At 41.6% G+C, this 20,760-nt stretch overlaps 1 protein-coding gene across 1 annotated transcript in view; it reads left to right on the top strand.

Moving 5' to 3' along the window:
* Positions 1–4,984: 4,984 nt before the first annotated feature.
* Positions 4,985–20,760, top strand: part of ice1 (KIAA0947-like (H. sapiens)) — a 50,010-nt gene continuing 34,234 nt past the window's right edge. Inside the window, exons 1-8 of the mRNA XM_063069595.1 lie at positions 4,985–5,152; positions 12,668–12,726; positions 13,498–13,533; positions 17,006–17,023; positions 17,658–17,769; positions 18,056–18,132; positions 18,242–18,279; positions 19,105–19,187. Of these exons, the coding sequence (XP_062925665.1) occupies positions 5,042–5,152; positions 12,668–12,726; positions 13,498–13,533; positions 17,006–17,023; positions 17,658–17,769; positions 18,056–18,132; positions 18,242–18,279; positions 19,105–19,187 (534 nt within the window). The 5' untranslated portion in view covers positions 4,985–5,041. The remainder of the gene's footprint in view (positions 5,153–12,667; positions 12,727–13,497; positions 13,534–17,005; positions 17,024–17,657; positions 17,770–18,055; positions 18,133–18,241; positions 18,280–19,104; positions 19,188–20,760) is intronic.

Here is a 20,760-nt window from a genome sequence, read left to right as displayed (position 1 = left end):
TTATATCAACCAAATTGAAAATAATGCCAAAGAAGAACAAAATCAGTCTATGATTTTTATTTATTCAAGAAACACTGTAAATATTTCAAACTGATGCTTTTTCTTATTTAGTGGAAGGCGTTACCAGATGGTGTGATACAGTGTGGTCAATAGAGGTTTTGATGCTGAAGGTTGCTATGACTGATCGTTACTGAACTGCTACCTCTGGTGGACAATGCAGGAATTACAACAGAGATCTGGTCATTCGAACATGACTAGGTCAGTTGTTTTGATTAGTCTGCCAATAACTCTCCCAATTTAAATGCCATATGAAGATTGAATGGATCAACAACAATTATGCCCATATTCAATGCTTAGATTGATGTTGGATAATCTGTTTTCACTCTTGCTCAGGTGTTTTTTTCAATGTACCAGCTTTAATATAACTGAATGGTTCAAGATAAAAACCTTTAAGATAAAGATTAGATTTATTTGTCCCTCCCGTGTGATTGAAACATCGAAACAGTGAAATTGGTGTTTGCAGAAATGACCAGCAGATTCCAACGTTGTGCTGGGGCAGTCCGCTTCCAGTGCCAACACAGCATGACCATAACACTAACCCGTAAGTCTTTGGACCATTGGAGGAAACTGGAGCACCTGGAGGAAACCCACATGCTCACGGGGAGAGTGTGCAAACTCCTTACAGACAGTGGTGGTAGCTGGACCCCATGTTTCAGATCATCGGTGCTGTAAAGCGTTACATTAATCACTATGCTACCTCATGGATCAAGAATGAACCAATGTACTGTGGTTCAACAATATGTGGGGTCAGTGAACGGGAATAAATCGTGAATTACCTGAGCTTTTACAATAAATGTGCCATGCTGTATTACATAGGTGATCACGGCCCCCAGAACATGATTGTTCTCGGCAAATCTTTCTACAGAAGTGGTTTGCCATTGCCTTCTTCTGGGCAGGGTCTTTACAGGACGGGTGACCCCAGCCATCGTCAATACCCTTCAGCGATTGTCAGACTGGCGTCAGTGGTCGCATAACCAGGACTTGTGATATGCACCAGCTGCTCGTATGACCATCCACCACCTGCCCCCGTGGCTTCACGTGACCCCGATCAGGGGGCTGAGCAGGTGCTGCACCTTGCCCAAGGGTGACCCGCAGGGTGGCAGAGGGAAGAAGCACTTTACACCTGCTTTGGTAGAGACATATCTCCACCCCGCCACCCAATCCACGTTCATTGTTGGAATTTAAATTCCACAGCTGCTTCGGGTGATGGGGGGGGGTGAGCTATATCTCTATACATTGATCAGCCAGCTCCTTGCATTACTGGCCAGGGAGGTGGACAACTACTGCACTATTTGCTGACTTAAAACTACTTTGAAGTCCAAGTGACAAGTTGAATATGACGGTCAGAGTGTGCTTCTCAGTGATCTACTGAAGAATTGTTTCTATTCACACGGCCGTGCAGGTAACATTATTTCACCACCTTTTTCATACAAGGCAGCTTAACTTATGAGACAATTCGAATATGGATCACAGAACAGTCCGGGTCCTTCTGCCCACGATGTTGCACCAACCTTTTAACCACTCGGCGATCTATCTAATGCTTCCCTCCCAAATAACCCTATGCTTTACTTTCATCCATGTGCCTTTCTAAGAGATACTGAAATCTCACTGGTATATCTCTGCCTCTGCCGCCACCCCCGGCAGTACATTCCACGCACCACCCTCTCGCTGTGTAAAAAACTTCCTTCTGACATTCCCCCCATACTTTCCTCCAACCATCAGAAAAGAATGGCCTCTCACGTTAGCCATTTTTGCCCTGGAAAAAAGCTACTGGCTGTCCAACCAATGTCTCTCATCATCTCAAACATCCCTGTCAATTCACTTCTCATCCTCCTTCGCTCCAGAGAAAAGCCCTAGCTCACTCAACCTAACCTCATAAGACGTGCTTTCTAATCCAGGCAGCATCCTGGTAAATCTGCTCTGCACTTAATCGAAAGCTTCCTATAATGAGTCGATCAGAACACAATACTCCAAGTGTAGTCTAACCAGAGCTTTAGAGAGCTGCAACGCTACTTCACAGTTCTTCAACTCAGTCCTCTGACTAATGAAGGCCTACACAACATATGCTTTCTGAAGCACCCTATCATCATGGTGGCATCTTGATTTTACACTGTAATTTGTTGTCATGGTGTGTGCTCACAGGACTGGGCCCAAGTGAGGAGGAATGGCAGGTTCTCTCTGTCACGGCAGTTCCTGGCACAGACTCAACCCAGGCACATAGGAAGGTGACCTCAGTCACAGAAAGCGCCGACAGCCACTCGACCCCAGGAGCGGAGGGCGGCAGATTTCTCATGAAGGGACAGAAACAAGAGGGTAGGCATAAGAATACTAACAGAGCCTTGAAGTAATGACTGAGAGACAAGTCATTCTCACCAACACAATGACTCCCCTAAGACATTGAGGGAGAGTGCTCTTTAAATAATCATAAAAATGCAGGCAAAGCCTTGCCAATCACAATTAACTGGACAAGATTAAACTGAAAGCACAAGGGTTTAACATCTCTAGTTAAGATAACGATTAGTAAAGACTAGTACTCAAGAAACTAGAAGCTCAATGCTCTACAGCAAGCTGCAAAGGCCGCAGGGCTTACGACATAAACTGTTTTCATCATACATTGAACTCTCATATTTTGAGTACTGTACATATTTTGGGAATTATTAACAACCTTCATTCCTCCCCACAACCATGACCTCCCCGAATTATCAGTAATATCAGAATACTGAGTGCATTACATTGGGAATTATAACAAAAGTCAGAAAAAAAACTTGACATCAGTGATTGGAAGAACATGAGAATATTACTATCAAACCACTCCCAACAATTCATACATATAAAAGCCCTTATGTAGGACCTCAGCTCAAAATGCCAACTGTTTATTCCTCTCCATAAATGCTTTCTGACCTGTTGAGTTCCTCCAGCATTTGGTGTGTGGTGTTCTGGATGTCTGGCATCTGCAGAATCTCTTGTGTTTATATAAGAGTTAAGCAATTTGTTCTAAATGCTACCTTCAAATTTGGTGAACAAGCGGACGAAGTTACTTCGAACTCAACGGCTGTGAAAGCGAATGAAGGCTGCAACAAACCCATCAGCTCCAATTGTCGTGGTTTCCATGCCATTGAAATCAGTTGGCTGACTTGTGAAGTATCGTGTGCTTCTTGGAGTGCAACATCAAGTACACGTTAAACAAATACACGCACAGGCGTCTTCACTCTGTGGGCCACTTCTTCAGAACGAATACCATCATCCTCGACCTCGAGGGATAGCCACGATGACGACGACCTTCAAACTCAACAACCTATGTTTAAAGACTAACACCTGAGCAATTTAATTAGGAAATGTGGTTAAAATGGCAATTTAATTACTTTAATTCTAATACCAGGATCAGTAAGTAGTGCAACAGGAAGATTAGTCACATATAACGTTAGTGTGATTCTCCTTTCCTCAAAGTGTTGTTACACTCTGATTGATACAAGTGTTACACTGTTAATGATCCTAGTGCTAAACTCAAATGGAGAGTTGTGAGCAGTTTTAGGCCCTTTATCAGAAAAATGATGTGCTGGTACAGGAGGGGGGTCCAGAGGAAGTTCATGAGAATGATCCCAGGAATAAAATGGTTAATATTTCAGGAGTGTTTGATGGCTCTGGACCTGTACTCAATGGAGTTTAGAAGAATGAGGCTAAAAAAATAAAAATCCTCCTCATCTCCGTTCTAAAGGGGTGCCCCTCTGTTCTGAGGCTGTGTCCTCTGGTCCTAGACTCCCCCACTATGGGAAACATCCTCCCAATCTACTCTCTAGGTCTTTCAATATTCAACAGGCTTCAATGAGATCTCTCCTCATTCTCTGACCTAGTGTCACCCTCTCTCTGACCCCAGTGTCACTCTCTATCTGACCTAGTGTCACTCTCTCTGACCCCAGTATCACTCTCTATCTGACCTAGTGTCACCCTCTTTCTGACCCGTGTCACTCTCTATCTGACCCCAGTGTCTCTCTCTCTGACCCCAATGTCATTCTCTCTCTGACCCCAGTGTCTCTCTCTCGCTGACCCCAGTTCACTCTCTGACCCCATTGTCTCTCTCTCTGACCCCAGAGTCAATCTCTCTGACCCCAGTATCACTCTCTCTCTCTGACCCGTGTCTCTCTCTCTGACCCCAGTGTCTCTCTCTCTGACCCCAATGTCATTCTCTCTCTGACCCCAGTGTCTCTCTCTCGCTGACCCCAGTGTCTCTCTCTCGCTGACCCCAGTGTCTCTCTCTCGCTGACCCCAGTTCACTCTCTCTGACCCCATTGTCTCTCTCTCTGACCCCAGTGTCTCTCTCTCTGACCCCATTCTCTCTCTCTCTCTCTCTCGCTGACCTTCTTGTTGTGTTGTTTTATGGCGGTTGGCAAACCAGCTTTAAGGTGCATTACCGCCACCTGCTAGACTGGAGTGTGGATCGTTGGATAAACAGGAGAAGGGAAAAGAAATGCATTCCCAATATTCTAAATAATAAAACCTCAGTATTTCAGATACTTCATGATACAGATCTGTATTTCTCTTGAATTCCCTTGTAAAACGTCTTCTATACCCAGATCAGTTTGTTTTGTTTATCTTAAGCGCTCCTATCATCTTCACTCTTTCTTTTTGATACTGCTTACATTTTATCCACACATGTTCAACTCTTTCTTCTCTCTCTGACCCGGTTCTATGGCTGTGGGGGCCTCGTGTAGTTTTATAGAGCTGTTCGAAGAAATGCCTGAGACATTTTTCTACATTTAAATATACACTACTCTCGTTTTTTTCTACTTTTCTCTTTCTTCGCATTTCGGTGGTCTCGGTCATCTCTTGTTCTACTGTTGCTGCTACTGCAGGCGGTAGGTACGGCACCTCGAGGCCCTGAGAGGCTGGTCGCCCGGGTGACGCATTAGTGCGCCGAGGTGGCCATGGCGCGGCGGCTGCGGGCGGCCGAGTGAGGTCGGAGCGGCGGCTCCAGCCCGGCAACATGATGCCTGGGGAATCGCGTTCGCAGGCGGCGGACACCGGGCCCGGCTCCGCGGACTCGGGCTCCGGGACAGGCCCCGCCCCCTGTCAGAACTGTTACAGCTTGCAGCAGGTAAACTCGCCGAGCGGCCGGGTTGGGTGGAAGGGAGGGACGGACGGAAGGAGTGACAAGTGTGAGGGTGAGGGAGAGGGAGGTGTGAGGGTGAGAGGTAACGGTGCGTGGTGGAGAAGGAGGGGGTAGCAAGTGTGTGGGTGCGGTAACTGTGGATTCAGGGGGTAGCTGGGGAAGGGAGAGTGGGCGGGATGACTGAGGGTTGGGGATATTAGTAAACAATAATAAATAAAGTGAGTTAACGTCGGGTCACGACGCTGGTAGGGTGGGGCGGGGGGCGAGGCAGGTCAATGCCGGGTCATGTCAATGGGGGCGTAGCTGGGTTGTGGTTAACTAGTTAACACAGTGGTGGGGGTAAAGGGGATTGTTTTAACACTGGGTCACAACATGAGAGATGGAGTTGGGGGTGTGGTTTGTTAACACGGGGTCACGGTGGTGGGGTTAAAGGATGGGGGTTATATCCAGGTCATGGTGGTGAGGTGGAGTTGGGGGGGGGCGGTATTAATGCCAGGTCATGGTGATGGGGGTCGGTTATTAATGCTAGGTCACAGCGCTTGGGGTTAGAGGATGGGGGTTAAAGCCGGGTCATGGTGGTGCAGGTGGAATAGTGGTGGGATTAATGGCGGTCTATGGGAACTAGCTGGTTAACACTTGGTCCAGTGCAGTTGAAGGATAACTCAAATAGACTATTCTTTGGATAAATAAAACAGATTTACTTCTATTGGTCCCAGACATGCAAGTGAGATGTGGTCCACGCAATCTCTCTGATTATATAGAGTGTTATTGTTGTACGTATGAGTGGAACACATTTCCAATGCATGCAGAGCCATCAGTGCGAATGAGCTCCTGATCCATTGTTGCTCGTGTCATTAGTCCTGCATGATCCGTGGATGTGATGAATATACAGCTGCTTTAGCTTGACTTCAGATTGCTGCAGCATCGTCCATCGAGGGCTTTTGGTCCTATCTCCACAAGAATCCTTGAGTTAGCTCTGTTATCTCCATATATATGTCAGCACTGAGACAGTTTAGTCTAGCATCTCCCCACAGCTTCTGCTATTCTTTATATGTTTGTGATATATTGTCCTTTGTTCAGTGAACGCATCTGCATATTTTGTAGCTAACAATTTCCCTTTGCTAACTCCTTAAATTGCCCCTGAACTCCCCTAATTATAATTTCAAAAGATTGACACACGTAACACTTCTCTTTGTGATTCTTCTATAGGGAGATTTTTTAAATTACGTCCATATACCCAACTCAGTTAGTCCTCTTGTATGCTGTACTAAAATTCCAGTCAGATTTGGAGAAAAGAGATCATGTACAGTGCTTATAAAAATATCCCTCCCCCCCCAGAAGTTTTCATGTTTTATTGTTTTACGGCATTGAATCACAGTAGATTTAATTTGACTTTTTTGACACCGATCAACTGAAAAAGACTCTTTCGTGTCAAAGTGACAACAGATTGCTACAAAGTGATCTAAGTTACTTAACAAATATAAAACACAAAATTGTCTCCTTAAATAAGTCTGACTTGTGAATGGAAATAACTTTTCCTTGCAACTTCGTCAGATCACTGAGTGGAATGTGCTCAATCAGGAGTTATATGTTCATCATTCTGAAGGTACTGTTGACCTGACTCCACCCTTAATGACTTCTCACTGGTCACTTTTATAAGGCTCTCCCATTCTTGCTGAGAGAAAACCTTGTGCGTTAAGTTTTACCTCATACTCTGTCATGATTTCTCAATCATTGGTAGGTATAGGACAGCACAGTAACACTGTTATAGCATCAGTGATCAGCACACAATTTTTGCCACCGTCTGTAACGGGTTTGTAGATTCTCCCTGTGATTGTGTGGGTTTCCTCCGGGTGTTCTGGTTTCCTCCCACAGTTCAAAGATATACAGGTTAGGGTTACTAAAGTTGTAGGCATGCTATGTTGGCAACACCTGCAGGCGGTGAGGGACGGGGACTTGAAACTGTCAAGGCCACGGTCCTGGAGGTATCCATGAGTTTGTCAGGAAGGTGACCCCTTAGGATGACCTGCTGGGAGATTTCCTCAGACAACAGGCAGGGGAGGAGGACCAGAGACCACAGCAGGACAAGCCACTGCACGGGATGTACCATCACCAGGTATCAGAGGTGGCTGGCATAAGGAAGTCCTACCGATGGCTAGAAATGGCCGGGCTGAGGAACCACAGAGACGCTGCTCATGGCTGCACAGGAACAGGCGCTGATCACAAGAGCAATAGACGCAGGAGTCTTATCACACCAGATGAGACCCAAGATGCAGACAGTGCAAGGAATCTGCTGAAACCAGCACAGGGTGCAAGATGCAGGCAGAGACAGCATACACTGAACGACACAACCACGTTGCAGAAATTGTGTACAGGAACATCTGCGCTGAGTATGGGTTGGACTCTCCCAAGTCCAAATGGGAAACACCCGAGAAGGTCGTGGAGAATGACAGAGTTGAGATCCTGTGGGACTTCCAAACACAGACTGATAAGCAGGTACTGGCCAACCAACCAGACATAGTAATACTGGACAAGGAACAGAAGAAAGCAGTATTGTAGTAAAAGATGTGGCAATCCCGAATGACAGTAACATCAGGAAGAAAGAACATGAGAAGCTGGAGGAATATCAGGGCTTGAAAGAGCTGATGGAAAGGATGTGGAAGGTTAAAGCCAGAGTAATCCCGGTGGTGATAGGAGCTGTGACACCTGGACTAGGACAGTGGCTCCAACAAATCCCGGGAACAACATCTGAGATTTCTAAAGTCAGTCTAAGATCCAAAATTGCAATCTTTGAGAACTTTGACTATTTCTCACAGTTATTTTTTTCCATATTATATCTCCTTCATTGATTACCCAGTATCTTGTAGCACCCAAAGCTAATTGATCTCCTTTCAGGTGGAGGTTGGACAGTTTGTCTTAAACTATGTAGTACAGGATTCCCAACCATTTTTATGCCACGGACCCGGACCCCTACTGTTAACCAAGGGGTCCATGGTCCCAGGTTGGGAACCCCTGATATACTATGACAACTCAAGTAAACCTGTTTCTTGCTTACATTTACAACACGTATTTAACTGCTACACAGTTTAGTGTCGCTTGCTCATCGTTTCCTCTCAGGAAAGTTGATCTTGCCTTTTATCTGGTGCCTGGCTGATCTTGTAGGCTTAATTGTTGTCACATGCTACCTGGCTCTGCTGGAGTATGCATCAATAATAATTTTATTCGAGTGGATGATGCTTTTTATTTTGTCAATTCTTTGCATTTGCTGACATGTCGAGCAAATGACATTGGATTATTGATCTGAAGTTCTTTGTTGGCAGAAGTAATACAATTTCCTAAAAAAAGAACATTAATCTCTCTATGGCTTGGCTTAACATGAAAAGCTGAGGCTTTTCAAGTGTTTAATAAAATGGGCCAAAGGACTAGGTATTAGGGTGCTGGCCTGACTTTCAAATCTATTTTCATCTGATTGATGTCAGTATGTACTTATTTGTGAAGCACAGATAGCAGTGGACTTTTGTGATACTTGTGTCTTAAAGTTGAAGTGAAGAGACTGAATGTGTAGGTTCTCGTTCAGCTGCAGTTCCACCTTCATTTTGTTTATTAGATGCAGCTTTCTATCTGCCCAAAAGCATTAAATTGTGTATTAGTTTGTGTTATTCTTTCATATGAATATTAAAGAACCTGAACCTTTGAGGAAAGGCAGGTTTATTCACTAATTTAACTATTAAAGCATGAAAACCCACAGGCAGGTCTATAGCTCTGGGGTGGGTTAACATTTTAACTCTTCAATTTGTGCATGGATTTGTGATATCAAGGTTATTTTTGCAATAATATGAAACATTTTAAACTTCTACATTAAGTAATAGGCTTTTAAATTCTTTGAGTAGTCAGTCACAGAAAAGTACAGCACAGAAACAGGCTCTTCGGCCCATCTAGTCCGTGCCAAACCATTTAAACTGCCTACTCCCATCGACCTGTACCCGAATCTTAGCCTGCCGTACCCCTCCTGTACCCACTTCTCTTAAACGTTCAAATCAAACTCACATGCACCACTTGCACTGGCACCTCATTCCACAACCTCACGACCCTCTGAGTGAAGAAGTTTTCCCCCATGTTCCCTTTAAACATTTTACCTTCCACCTTTTACCTTTGACCCCATATTTATAGTCCCACCCAACCTCAGTGGAAAAAGCCTGCTTGCATTTACCCTATTTATACCCCTCATAATTTTCTATATCTCTATCAAATTAACACTTAACACTTAGATTAACACTTAGAGTATGAGAACACTCAGTCCTCTTCTATTGTCATTTAGAAATGCATACATGCATTAAGAAATGATACAATGTTTCTCTGGAGTGATATCACAGAAAACAAGACAGACCAAAGACTAACACTGACAGAACCACTTAATTATAACATATAGTTACAGCAGTGCAAAGCAATACCATAATTTGATAAAGAACAGACCATAGGCACAGTAAAAAAAAGTCTCAAAGTCCCGAGTCCCCTATAGCAGGCGGAAAAAGGGAGAAACTCCCTGCCATAAACCTCCAGGCACCGTCAACTTGCCAGTACCTTGGAAGTAGCCGATCCTAGCCAACCCTGAGTCCATCCATCCGAAAACTCTGAGCTTCCGACCAGCCTCTCCAACACAGCCTCCCGAGCGCCATCCTCTGCCGAGCACCTTCAACCTCTCCCCGGCTGCTGAAACACGCAAAGCCAAGGATTTTGAGGCCTTCAGCTCCGGAGATTCCGGTTACCACACAGTAGCAGCGGTAGCAAAGCAGTCATTTCAGAAGTTTTCCAGATGTTCCGCTATGCACTCACGTCTGTCTCCATCAAATCATGATTGTGCACGGTCCCCTACTTGACAAATAACAGATATTCATCATGGATTTTTTTCACTCAATCTTCTATGTTTCAAAGAATAAAGTCCTAACCTATTCAGCCTTTCCTTTCAACTTGGGTCCTCCGGTCCCAGCAACATCCTTGTAAATTTTCTCTGTACTCTTTCAACTTTGTTCGCATCTTTCCTGTAGGAAGGTGACCAAAACTGCGCACAGTACTCCAAATGACACCTCACTAACATCTTATACAACTGCAACAAAACAAGCTGTCTCCTGTACTCGATACTTTAATGAGTGGCACATACAAAATGCTCAAGGAGCTCAGCAGGTCAGGTAGCGTCTATGGAAAGGAATAAACAGTGGACATTTTGGACCTTCATCAGGACTGGAAAGGGAGGGGGTAGAAGCCATAATAAGAAGGTGGGGGGAGGGGGAGGAGTCAAAGCTGGAAGGTAATGGGTAAAGACAGGTGGGTGGGGGAGAGGAATGAAGTGAGAAGCTGGGAGGTGATAGGTGGAAAAGGTAAAGGGCTAGGGAAGAAGGAATCTGATAGAAGAGGGAAGTGGACCATGGGAAAAAGGGAATGGGGAGGCGGGGAGTGATAGGCAGGTAAGAAGAGAAGAGTCAAGAGGGGAGCTAGAGTGCGAAATGGAAGAAGAGGGAAGGGGGAGGCAGAAAATTTATTTAAACACTTTCTCTATCTTTAAGTTGAAAGCAAGTAAATATCTATCAGTAATCCCACATTTTGAATTCAATCAGTCATTGCTAAGACCCTAACAGCCCATCTCTAATAAATAATAGGTCACCCATCCCAGAATGAAAGCAGGTTCTCATTGTAGATTTGTACTACAACAGTGTTATCAGTGCTCTGTCCCAGTAGCAAAGCTGTAACATCAGTGCAGCTAACCAGTATTTCATGATTGATTTAGAGCTTCCTTCAGAGGGCAGAAGAACATGTATAGAATGGTATTTGAGATGTTGTAGCGTGGCTGTTAGAGGAGTGAACTTAGAACATTTCTCATTTGGCTATTTCAGAAAGTTCAACCAGGCCAGGACGTACAGAGTGAAACTAAGACACTTAGGAGTGTCATTGAACAGAGACCTAGAGGCACACGTACATAATGGCAGCACAGGTAGAGTGACAGGGTGTAAAAGCTATGTGGTGTGCTTACATGGTGTAAGAGTTAGAATGATATGTCACAGTTGTCTAAAACTGGTGGTTAGACCACATTTGGAGTATTGTATGCCATTCTGGTGGCCACACTATAGGAGAGATGTGATTAAGCTAGAGAGGGTCAACAAAAGATTCGCCAGCATGTTGCCTGGACTGGAGGGCTTGAGTTATAAGGAGCAATTGAATTGGCTGGGACTGTTTTCTTTGAAGGAGGTTGAAGATTGATCCTATTTAGCAGCGATTCCCTACCTGGAGTCCACGGACCCCTTGGTTAATGGTGGGGGTCCATGGCTTAAAAAAGGTTGGGAACTCCTGCTCTAGGGGTTTATAAAATTAAGAGGAGCATGGATAGAACAGATGGTCAAAGCCTTTTCCTTTTGAATCTAGAGGACATTGGTTTAGGGTGGGAGGAGGGAAAATTTAACGGGGATCTGAGGAGCAAGCTGTTTTAAACAGATAGCAAGGGGTACATGGAATGAGTTTCCATAGGAGATGGTAGACACAGGAACTATTACAATATTTAATGAAAACATTTGGACAGGTACCCAAATCGGATAGGTTTAAGGGGACTTGGGCCAAACATGAGTAAATGGGATTAGAGTAAATACATCTTCGGCAGCATAGAAAAGTTGAGCCAAAGGGCCTTTTCAGTGCTGTATCACTCTGTGAATCTATGATTTAATTTGCCTAAACAGCCAAAGTATATTAAAAATGTGTTCCTGATTATTTGAGGTACTTTCTCCACAAGCTTGATGGTCAAAAGATTTATTACTTCTGGTGGTACAATACTTCAGTTGTGGGAAATATGAATAGAGACAGGAAATATTTTATTTGAAGTTTCTACAATGTACACTGTTTAGTTGCTGAATTTTTTTAAATCATCATTTCATTTCAGTATCAAAATATTGAACATTGGTAAGCCTGGGGTAAATTATGTAGAGAACTGCATTCCCTGAAAAATATTTACTGGAAGGTCCTGGTGAACTGGGGCCCAGTTAATTTTCATGGAGGGTAAAGATCATTTTAGTATTGAGCTTCGAGGTATTCTGATGTTTAAATATTGATAATGTTAAGACATTATAAGCAGTAGGAACAGTTTAAGAAGTAAATTCTGCAGCAAAAATTACAGATTTTCCTCAGTTTTAAGGAAATACATGGGAGTGATGGGAATGGTCTGAAATGTAGCATCTGTTCAATGGGCTGAATGTCTTATGTCATAAGAAAATATAATGTCTCATTTCATAATTATTGTTTTATTTTAGAAAATAGTAAAACATTTTTATGATTAATCTGTAAAAGCAGTGTGTATGTTATCTGAATCGGTTGTTATAAATCATCAATGGTATAAGTTAGAAAAGAGGTTTTTAAGAAAATTGGACTTCAACAAGTATGACTGATCCAAAAGCGTTGCCAGTAGTTTAAAAAAATCGGTATTTTCTGCATTTTGATCTACAGCTTTTGTTTTTCTTTCAGAGTTTAAATGAATATGTAGCTGCATTTATTGCACTGAAACAGAAAATCATCGACACAGAGTAAGTCTGCTAAGTCATAGCTCATTGTAAAAGTAAAGAAATGATATTTAACATCAAAAGCTATCTACTATTGAACACAAACCCCACTATTTCAATCACTTCTGTATCTGAGGAGACAAAAGCCACCATCTTCAGTACCTATCCAGCAGCTGCTCATTGATATATTTGTAATACAGATGTATTTGAAACCATACCTGCTCCATTATTAAGACTATATGCTTTCATCTCCACCATGCTGCCTAACATCCTTCCACTGAGGTCCACATGCTTCCCTTTGTTACCTATAAACTTGAGGTGTGCATTTGGCACATATAGGTCACCTTTATCTTACATTCTATGAAAACTTGAGCTTATCCAAAACTCTCCTTGAAAATATCATAAGTCGTATAACATCAGTTTTAAAGACCTCCAATAACATGGTACACTGTCTCTGTAAAATCCTCTAGGATCCTGATTTGCTGAGAATTCATGGTTCCTCCAATTCTGAACTGCTACAAATTCAATTTAAATAATTTAACTTTTGAGTGCATTCAACATCAATAGTCCTAATTTCAAGAATTTCTTATACAAGTTCTTGTCTCTTTCACTCTTTCCTCAATTAAGAGTTTCCTTGAACATCTTTTTAGGCCAACTTTAGTTAATAGTTGTGTGAAATACTTTCAGGCACTTCAGTTTGTAAACAATGCTGTCTCAAATGCATATGGATGAAGTTGAAAAGAAAACTCATAGAAATATTTTATCTGACATGAAATATTTATTTTCTTTTTCCAGTCATGTTCTCGCAGAATATCAGAAGAAATGTGATGATATCCTTTGTACCATGCAGATATCATGTTGAACTTTAATTTAAGAAATGTCAAAGCTTCCTTGCCTCTTTCCATCTGATCAGAATCAGGTTTATTATTACTAAGATATGTTGTGAAACTTACTGTTTTGTGAATCAAATCAAATCAAGTTTAATTATCATTCAACTGTACTTGGATACAGTTGATCGAAACAGTGTTCCTCTGGGGCCAAGATGCAAAACATACACAGAACATTCAAAATAACAAGCCAAAAAAACCCACTTATATAACCCAAGACCCTGAGTGACATGTCCCACAAATTGATGGCACAGTTCCTGGCAGTCCAACCTGTCATCCTACCAATTGAACACTGGAGGGCAGCACCGGGGAAGGTCAGCCCCCAGCCGAGCATGAACGGCACACTGTACTGCCTCCAGCGTCTCCTCTCCCAGATTGTAGCAGCAGGCAAGCTTGGGGCATACAGCCGAGGCCACGCAGCTCCCACGCTGCCTGTCACACCACCAAACAAGGCCTGCGGTATCTTGTATTATCATTATCCTACAGGGTCTTGTGATCACCTGCACACCGCCTTCGCGCGCCAACTCCAATGTCTCTGCTGCAACTCCTCTGACGCACTGGCCAGCTAATTCGATTAATGAGCAGCTCACTGATGATGTGGACCTGCAGTACGCCAAGTTCTTGGAGTCCAGTATTGATATGCAATCATAAAAAACATGTTTAACGAAGAAAAAAGTATCTTTGGTTGGCCCCCAAGAAGCCGCTGCAACCGAACACTTCACCATCTTACCGGAAGTGCAGTACAGTGCAATATATATAATATACTATAAATTACAATAAGCAATGTATACTTAAGAGTAAGCAGTGCAAAAGGAAAGCAAAAATTGTGAGGAAGTGTTCATGGGTTCATTAATCTGATGGCAGACGAGAAGGAACTGTTCCTGAAACGTTGAGTGGGTGTCTTCAGCCTCCTGTATCTCCTCCCTGATAAGAAGAGGGCATGCTTTCTTGAATTTACAGTTTACTGTTTAATTGTCCCATACTTCTTTCAAGAACATGGAGAGGAATTGGAATGGGCAGAGCAGAGGATGTGGGTGTAAGGAAGTTGTATCAAAATCCATGCATGCCTGGTGCAAAGCTGATTATTTTATTTAGCTCTGTCAATATATTCTGTCCTTTTCTCATGTATCCATCCACCTTTTTCTTAGAATATTTACCTGTACCATTTGCCTTGATAGTTTGTTCTATGACCTCAGCATTCAGAGTGATGAAGATTTTCCTGAGTTGTCCACTAGATTTTCCATTTCTGGCCTTACATTTTGGAGTTTGCCCCATGAAATAGCTTCTCTCCTTCTAAGTTGTCATCTTTTCTAAAGAAAAGAACCCCAGCCTCTTTGGTCTTCCTGACAGCTTGCATTAATTTCTTTTTATTTCAGTGAACCTCTCATCACAGTGCTAAGCAGTATTGCATCCATGTTGTACTGTCTCAGTACTTTTATATTTGTGTGCTGTAGCACTTTTTTATTCACAGTTATTTTGTAACTGTGAATAAATAAATATTCGGGATCAATAAAGTATGACTATGACTAAATAACACTATTCTTTGCATTTCTGGTCAGATGCTAAATGCATTTCATTGTCTTTGTATCTGTACTCGGCACAATGACAATAAAGTGGAATCTAATCTAATCGAATTCTTGCTAAGAATAGGATGTTGAATGCAATCTTAACAGTATTCAAAATAGTAATCAAACATCAATTTTTGAATCTTGATTTAGAAATCGCTTGTTTGCCTGTGTTATGGATTTGGTAATCTGCTTTGCTACTTCTAATCATTTGCTTAGTCATATTTCTGGGACCTTTCATGCTTGAATCCTTGACTCGGTGGTAAGGAAAGCAAATGCTATGTTGGCATTCATCTCAAGAGGAATAGTGTATAAGAGTAAGGAGGTGTTGATGAGGCTCTATGGGGCATTAGTGAGACCTCATTTGGAATACTGTGTGCAAGTTTTGGGCCCCCTATCTTAGAAGGGATGTACTGATGTTGGAGTGAGTTCAGAGAAGATTTACGAGGATGATTCCTGGAATGCAGGGGCTAACATATGAGGAGTATTTGTCGGCTCTTGGACTGTATTCATTAGAGTATAGAAGAATGAGAGGGGATCTCATAGAAACATTTCGTATGTTGAAAGGGTTGGACAGAGTAGATGTGGAAAGGTTGTTTCCCTTGTTGGGTGAGTCCAGGACAAGAGGCCATAGTCTTAGAATTAGAGGGTACCCAGTTGAAACAGTTGAGGAGAAATTTTTTTAGCCAGAGGGTCGTGGATTTGTGGAATTTGTTGCCACATACAGCTGTGGAGGCCCGATCATTGAGGGTGTTTAAGGAGGAGATTGACAGGTATCTAATTAGTCAGGGTATCAAGGGATATGGGGAAAAAGCCGGAAATTGGAACTAGATGGGTGAATAGTTTAGCTCATGGGGGAGCTGCGGAGCAGACTCGATGGGCCGAATGGCCTACTTCTGCTCCTTTGTCTTGTGTGTGTGACTCTTTTATATAAAGTATTATTTTTACATAACTTCTAACTTTATACTGATATTCATTCAAGTGTAGTTTAGAGCAAGCTTTTGATTGATTTTTTTTGTTTAGAAGGATATGGAATACTTATCCAAGAAAAAGTGATGGAAGCAGATCTTATATTAATTTCCAAAAAGAAAGAGTTAGGATAAGGTCGGTTTTTGGGAGACACAGGCTAATACTGTTAAATGAATGGCATTCAGGGGACCCAATAACAGTTTCATCTGATGTAGCATTCCTAGAAAAGTCTGCCCTTTGCATTACAACAAATGACACTGGAAATTTGTTACATAGCAGATTATTGTCAAGATTTATTTGCAATGTTAATGCTCTGCAATTTTTTAAAGTTAAATTTGCAATATGTTATTTATAATCATGTTCTTATTCAGTGTAACAGTGCAGTGAACAAATGTGAATTGTTGGGAATGATGGTTTAAAAAATGGAGTATTCATTTTGTACTTTGACTAGACTTTATTGTTTATTCAAGATTTATCGTGAATTATTTAGACACCGCAGTATATACATAGTACTAACAAAACATTAAGTGTGAGGTGTGGTGCAGGGTTGTTTTCCCATTATGTGCCAGGCCATATGACAAGGTAATCATAGTCTCATGACCATGATTGTTCTTGGCAAATTTTTCTGCAGAACTGGTTTCCCATTGCTGCCTTCTGGGCAGTGTCTTTACAAGATCTGTGAACCCAGCCATTATCAAAGCTCTTCAGAGATTGTCTGCCTGACATCAGTGGTCACATAACCAGGACTTGTGATATGTCCCAGCTGCTCATATATCCAAAACTTTAAAAAAAAAAGTGTATGTGGGTACACTATATATTATAGATGTTTTAATATCCACTGGTTATGTTTCTATTCTGAGATTTTCTTAACAGATTATTACAGCTCCAGAAAACTGAAAGGTAAGGCATTTCAATTTGGTTTCTGTTGTTTTCGAGTAGCATAGTGTTTAGCATGATGATATTACAACTCAGAGCATCGGAGTTCAGAGTTGAGTTCTGGCATCCTCTGTAAGAAAGTTTGTTTCATGTGTGTGAGGGCCTCCTCCCACAGTCCAAAGACATACTGGTTAGTAGATTAATTGGTCATTGTAAATTGTCCTGTGATTGGGCTAAGGTTAAATCAATTGCTGGATAGCGCAGCTTGTTGGGCCCGAAAGGTAATGTTCCACACTGATTCTCTAAATAAAAAATAAGTAAGATGTATTATCCATTTATTTCAGAGCTAAGGATTTTTAGCTCTGCAGGTTTTTTTCTCTTTCCCTTGATTGTTATTATTCCTGGTCATTTCGTCTGATTCAAACACACTCTGGTAGATTATCTAAAGAGAAAACGTTTACTCACTCAGCTTGTATCCACTGACATTGTAAAGAGTAAGGGGGAAGACTTGATTGGAAAAAGATCCAGATATGCCTTGTATGTAAAGAATTTATTTCCATGTGGAGAATCTGGAACTAGGAGTCATTGTTTAAAAATAACCCTTGTTTTCATCCCATTTTGCATTGTGCTATTTCGTAACTATTTTCCTCTGCTGCAGAGATCGGAAAACACTCCGAGATCAACTAGATGAGTCGTTGCAGAAATTTGAACCTCTGGAAAAATGCAAAGAAGAATTGGATGCTCTGAGGGTGGAACTGGAAGAAAAGAGGGTAACATGAATATATATTGGAAGCACATGGTTACTCTATTGGTTTGGATTGATTAATCTAATTAAATCTGATATGTTTGATAATTTGGGTTAATTTTTTACTCTGAGATTGGTATGTTTTTAGGATAATGGACCAAATGAACACTAAGATTTCAATTTATAATAAAAGTACACATTGTGAGATAAAACTTAGAGTATTAACAAAAAGAGACTGACACACTACCACCTACCCTTCCCTGCTTCTCACTATCTAATACATTTCCTGGCCTTCATTTGTTTCTCGATAGAGTTCCATCAAGATGTACCAGCAGACTCATTTAGAATTCAGTAAATTGGAACAAGAGCGGATAAAAAACGATGCTTTGTAAGTGCCAAGATATTGTCTTTATTGATTTTCTTATTTAAGCATTTGTGAACTTTCATGTGTTTCAGTTCTCTTATCCTTGTGCTTTCATCTTTACCTTGTATTTCAGAAACAAGAAATTGGAAATGCGGATAAAAAAGCTGGAAGGTAATTGTTTTCCGAAGTTCCCCTCAGAATTGTTGTAGGACGATCTTTTTCTAGCATGCTTGAACGATCAGTTTGTTACTGAAAACTGTATCACACAGCACTCTGTTCCCTTGGCAAATGTCCATCTTGTCTTCTGCAAAAACCAATAATATGTACAGGGAATTCCAATATACAGTATTGCTTTCCACTACATTTATTAAATTTAAGCAGTTCCTGCATCATGAACTATCTCTTCCCCTCGTCTCGTTTGCCTATAGCAAATGAACGTGATTGTTAACTTGAGAAATAATATTACTACACATAAAAATATTCAATGGTTTCAAGATAATATAACCCGTAGATAAGTTCCATAGGAGCAAAATTTGGTCTTTCAGCCCATGAAATCAGCTCCCCCGTTCTGTCATGTGTGATTTATTATCCCTCTGAAGTCCATTCTCCTGTCATAAACTTTAACACCCTTATTAATCAAATACCTATTAAGTTCCACTTTAAGTATACCTGATGACTTGGCTTCCACAGCAGTCTGTGGAATTAAATGCTACAGATTCATCCTCTGGCTAAAGACATTCCTCCTCATCTCAGTTCTAAATGGATGTCCTTGTATTCTGAGGTTGTGCCCTCAGGTCCCAGAGACCCCAGGATGTGGAGTTTCCCATCATGATGAAAAAATACTGCATTTTCATCCAATTAAAATGGAATAATCTTGTATCAAAAGTGGATTGCATGCAACTCATCGCAATTGTGAATAAGTTCTAAATTGTCTGATTGCCATGTAAACTCATTTCAACAATTTCCTGATTTGTTTTTTCCCCCATTCTAATAAAGAAACGACGAGTAAACAAAATGGAGAAATAAAGCAACTGAAAAAAGAAAAGACAGCATTGGAAAAAAATTTAAAGAAAACTCAGGTAAAAAAAAATCAGCAAACTGTATCTATAATAATACATCCTCCAAGCTGCTAAAACAGCTTTAGAAACTATTTATAAAATTGGACCTTGCATGTGGAATCCCACATGAGTTTCAATTGTAAAAAAAATTACTTGTGAATAATGGTTTTCTCAAACAATTGACTTCTGTTTTTTTTTCTTTAACTTGAATATGGAAAAGAAAATAACGTGAAGTATTAGCCTAGAAGGATTAATTTCAGAAACAATTTTCTAGAGACTAGTTTCACTGAAACTTTTCTTTCTTCTAATGAAAAGGTTCTGAGCTGCTGAGTTTAGATCCACACCCCCGATCCCTCCACCAACACTTACAATTATGAGGCTATTCATTGATATCATAGCAGACTGCTTTCTTTATTTGGTTTCTCAGCACAAAAAAAAGAGCAGGAGTAGGTTTGTTGTCATTCAAGCTTCTCTTGCCATTCAATGCAATGATGTCCAATCTACCCCAGGTCTCAACTTGTCTGTGACGGTCCACGTTGCCCTAAATTCCCTGATCTTTCAATTACTTCTCTAGCCCTATGTTAAATACCTTCAATAATCTTGCCTCCACAACCTTTTGAATGAGGAGTAGTGACGATCCCAGAAGTTCACCACCTTCTGCAAGAAGAAATTTCTATACGACTCATTTTTAAGTTATCTCACCCACCCCCCTCCTTGTACTTTGCACCTTTGTTTGGGTCTCTTCCATCAGTGGAAGCATCTTAATTTCTACCCCCTCATGCCCCATTAGGAACTTCCTATTAGGTCACTACTTATTCGAAAGAATATGGATCTAACTTCCTTCGTCTCTTAGGGATGACCTTTTATCCCAGGAATTAGCCTGGTGAATCTCCTTTTCTGACTGCCTCCAGTGCCACCGTTTCCTTTCTTAAATAAGGCGATCAAAACCATACACGCTGTTCCGCCTTTTGTGATTGTGACAATATTTATCTATTTCTAAACTGCAGCGCCGTTGTGTTAAAGGCAAATTTTCTGGCTTAACTGCTTGCTGCCTCTGCCTGCTTTTTGTGATGCACGAAAACATGTACATAACTCATTTACAGTCTCACCCCGTTAAGATAGTTTCTTTTCATTTCCTCTTACCAAAGTGCCTAATGTCAAACTCTCCCATGTTGAATTTCACTGGCCAAGTTTTTGCACACTTTCCCAACCATCCTGTCGCAGGATAGTGATCTCCTCATCACAATGTGCTTCTGGAACTCTCCTGTGCGAGAGTGTTAGTGGATAAATGTAGATGTCAGGAATAAGTGATTGGCAATGAAGCACATCTCAGACCTGGATTGTTGGCACTTAAACTGCTGCCTCAATTCTACTGCCCTGGGTAGAAATGTATATCGAGCAAGTGTAAAAATGAGACCTGCCAAGCCTGAATGACCTGCCACAGAGTCTACAATCTAATGGCCATGGAGAGAACAGCCTGATGAACTGCTTAAAGAATTACCCAGAAGGAAAGCAATCCAAATAGCCTTGCGCAGAAAGGTTAACGGTAAAAGTCAATCACAGGGAAGGGTTGTGATACCTGAGCTGTGATAAC

This window comes from Mobula hypostoma, chromosome 17, assembly GCF_963921235.1.
Source record: "Mobula hypostoma chromosome 17, sMobHyp1.1, whole genome shotgun sequence".
NCBI lineage: Eukaryota > Metazoa > Chordata > Chondrichthyes > Myliobatiformes > Myliobatidae > Mobula > Mobula hypostoma.
The sequence above is the reverse complement of the archived record's forward strand: the minus strand, read 5'-3'. Positions and strand labels throughout refer to the sequence as shown.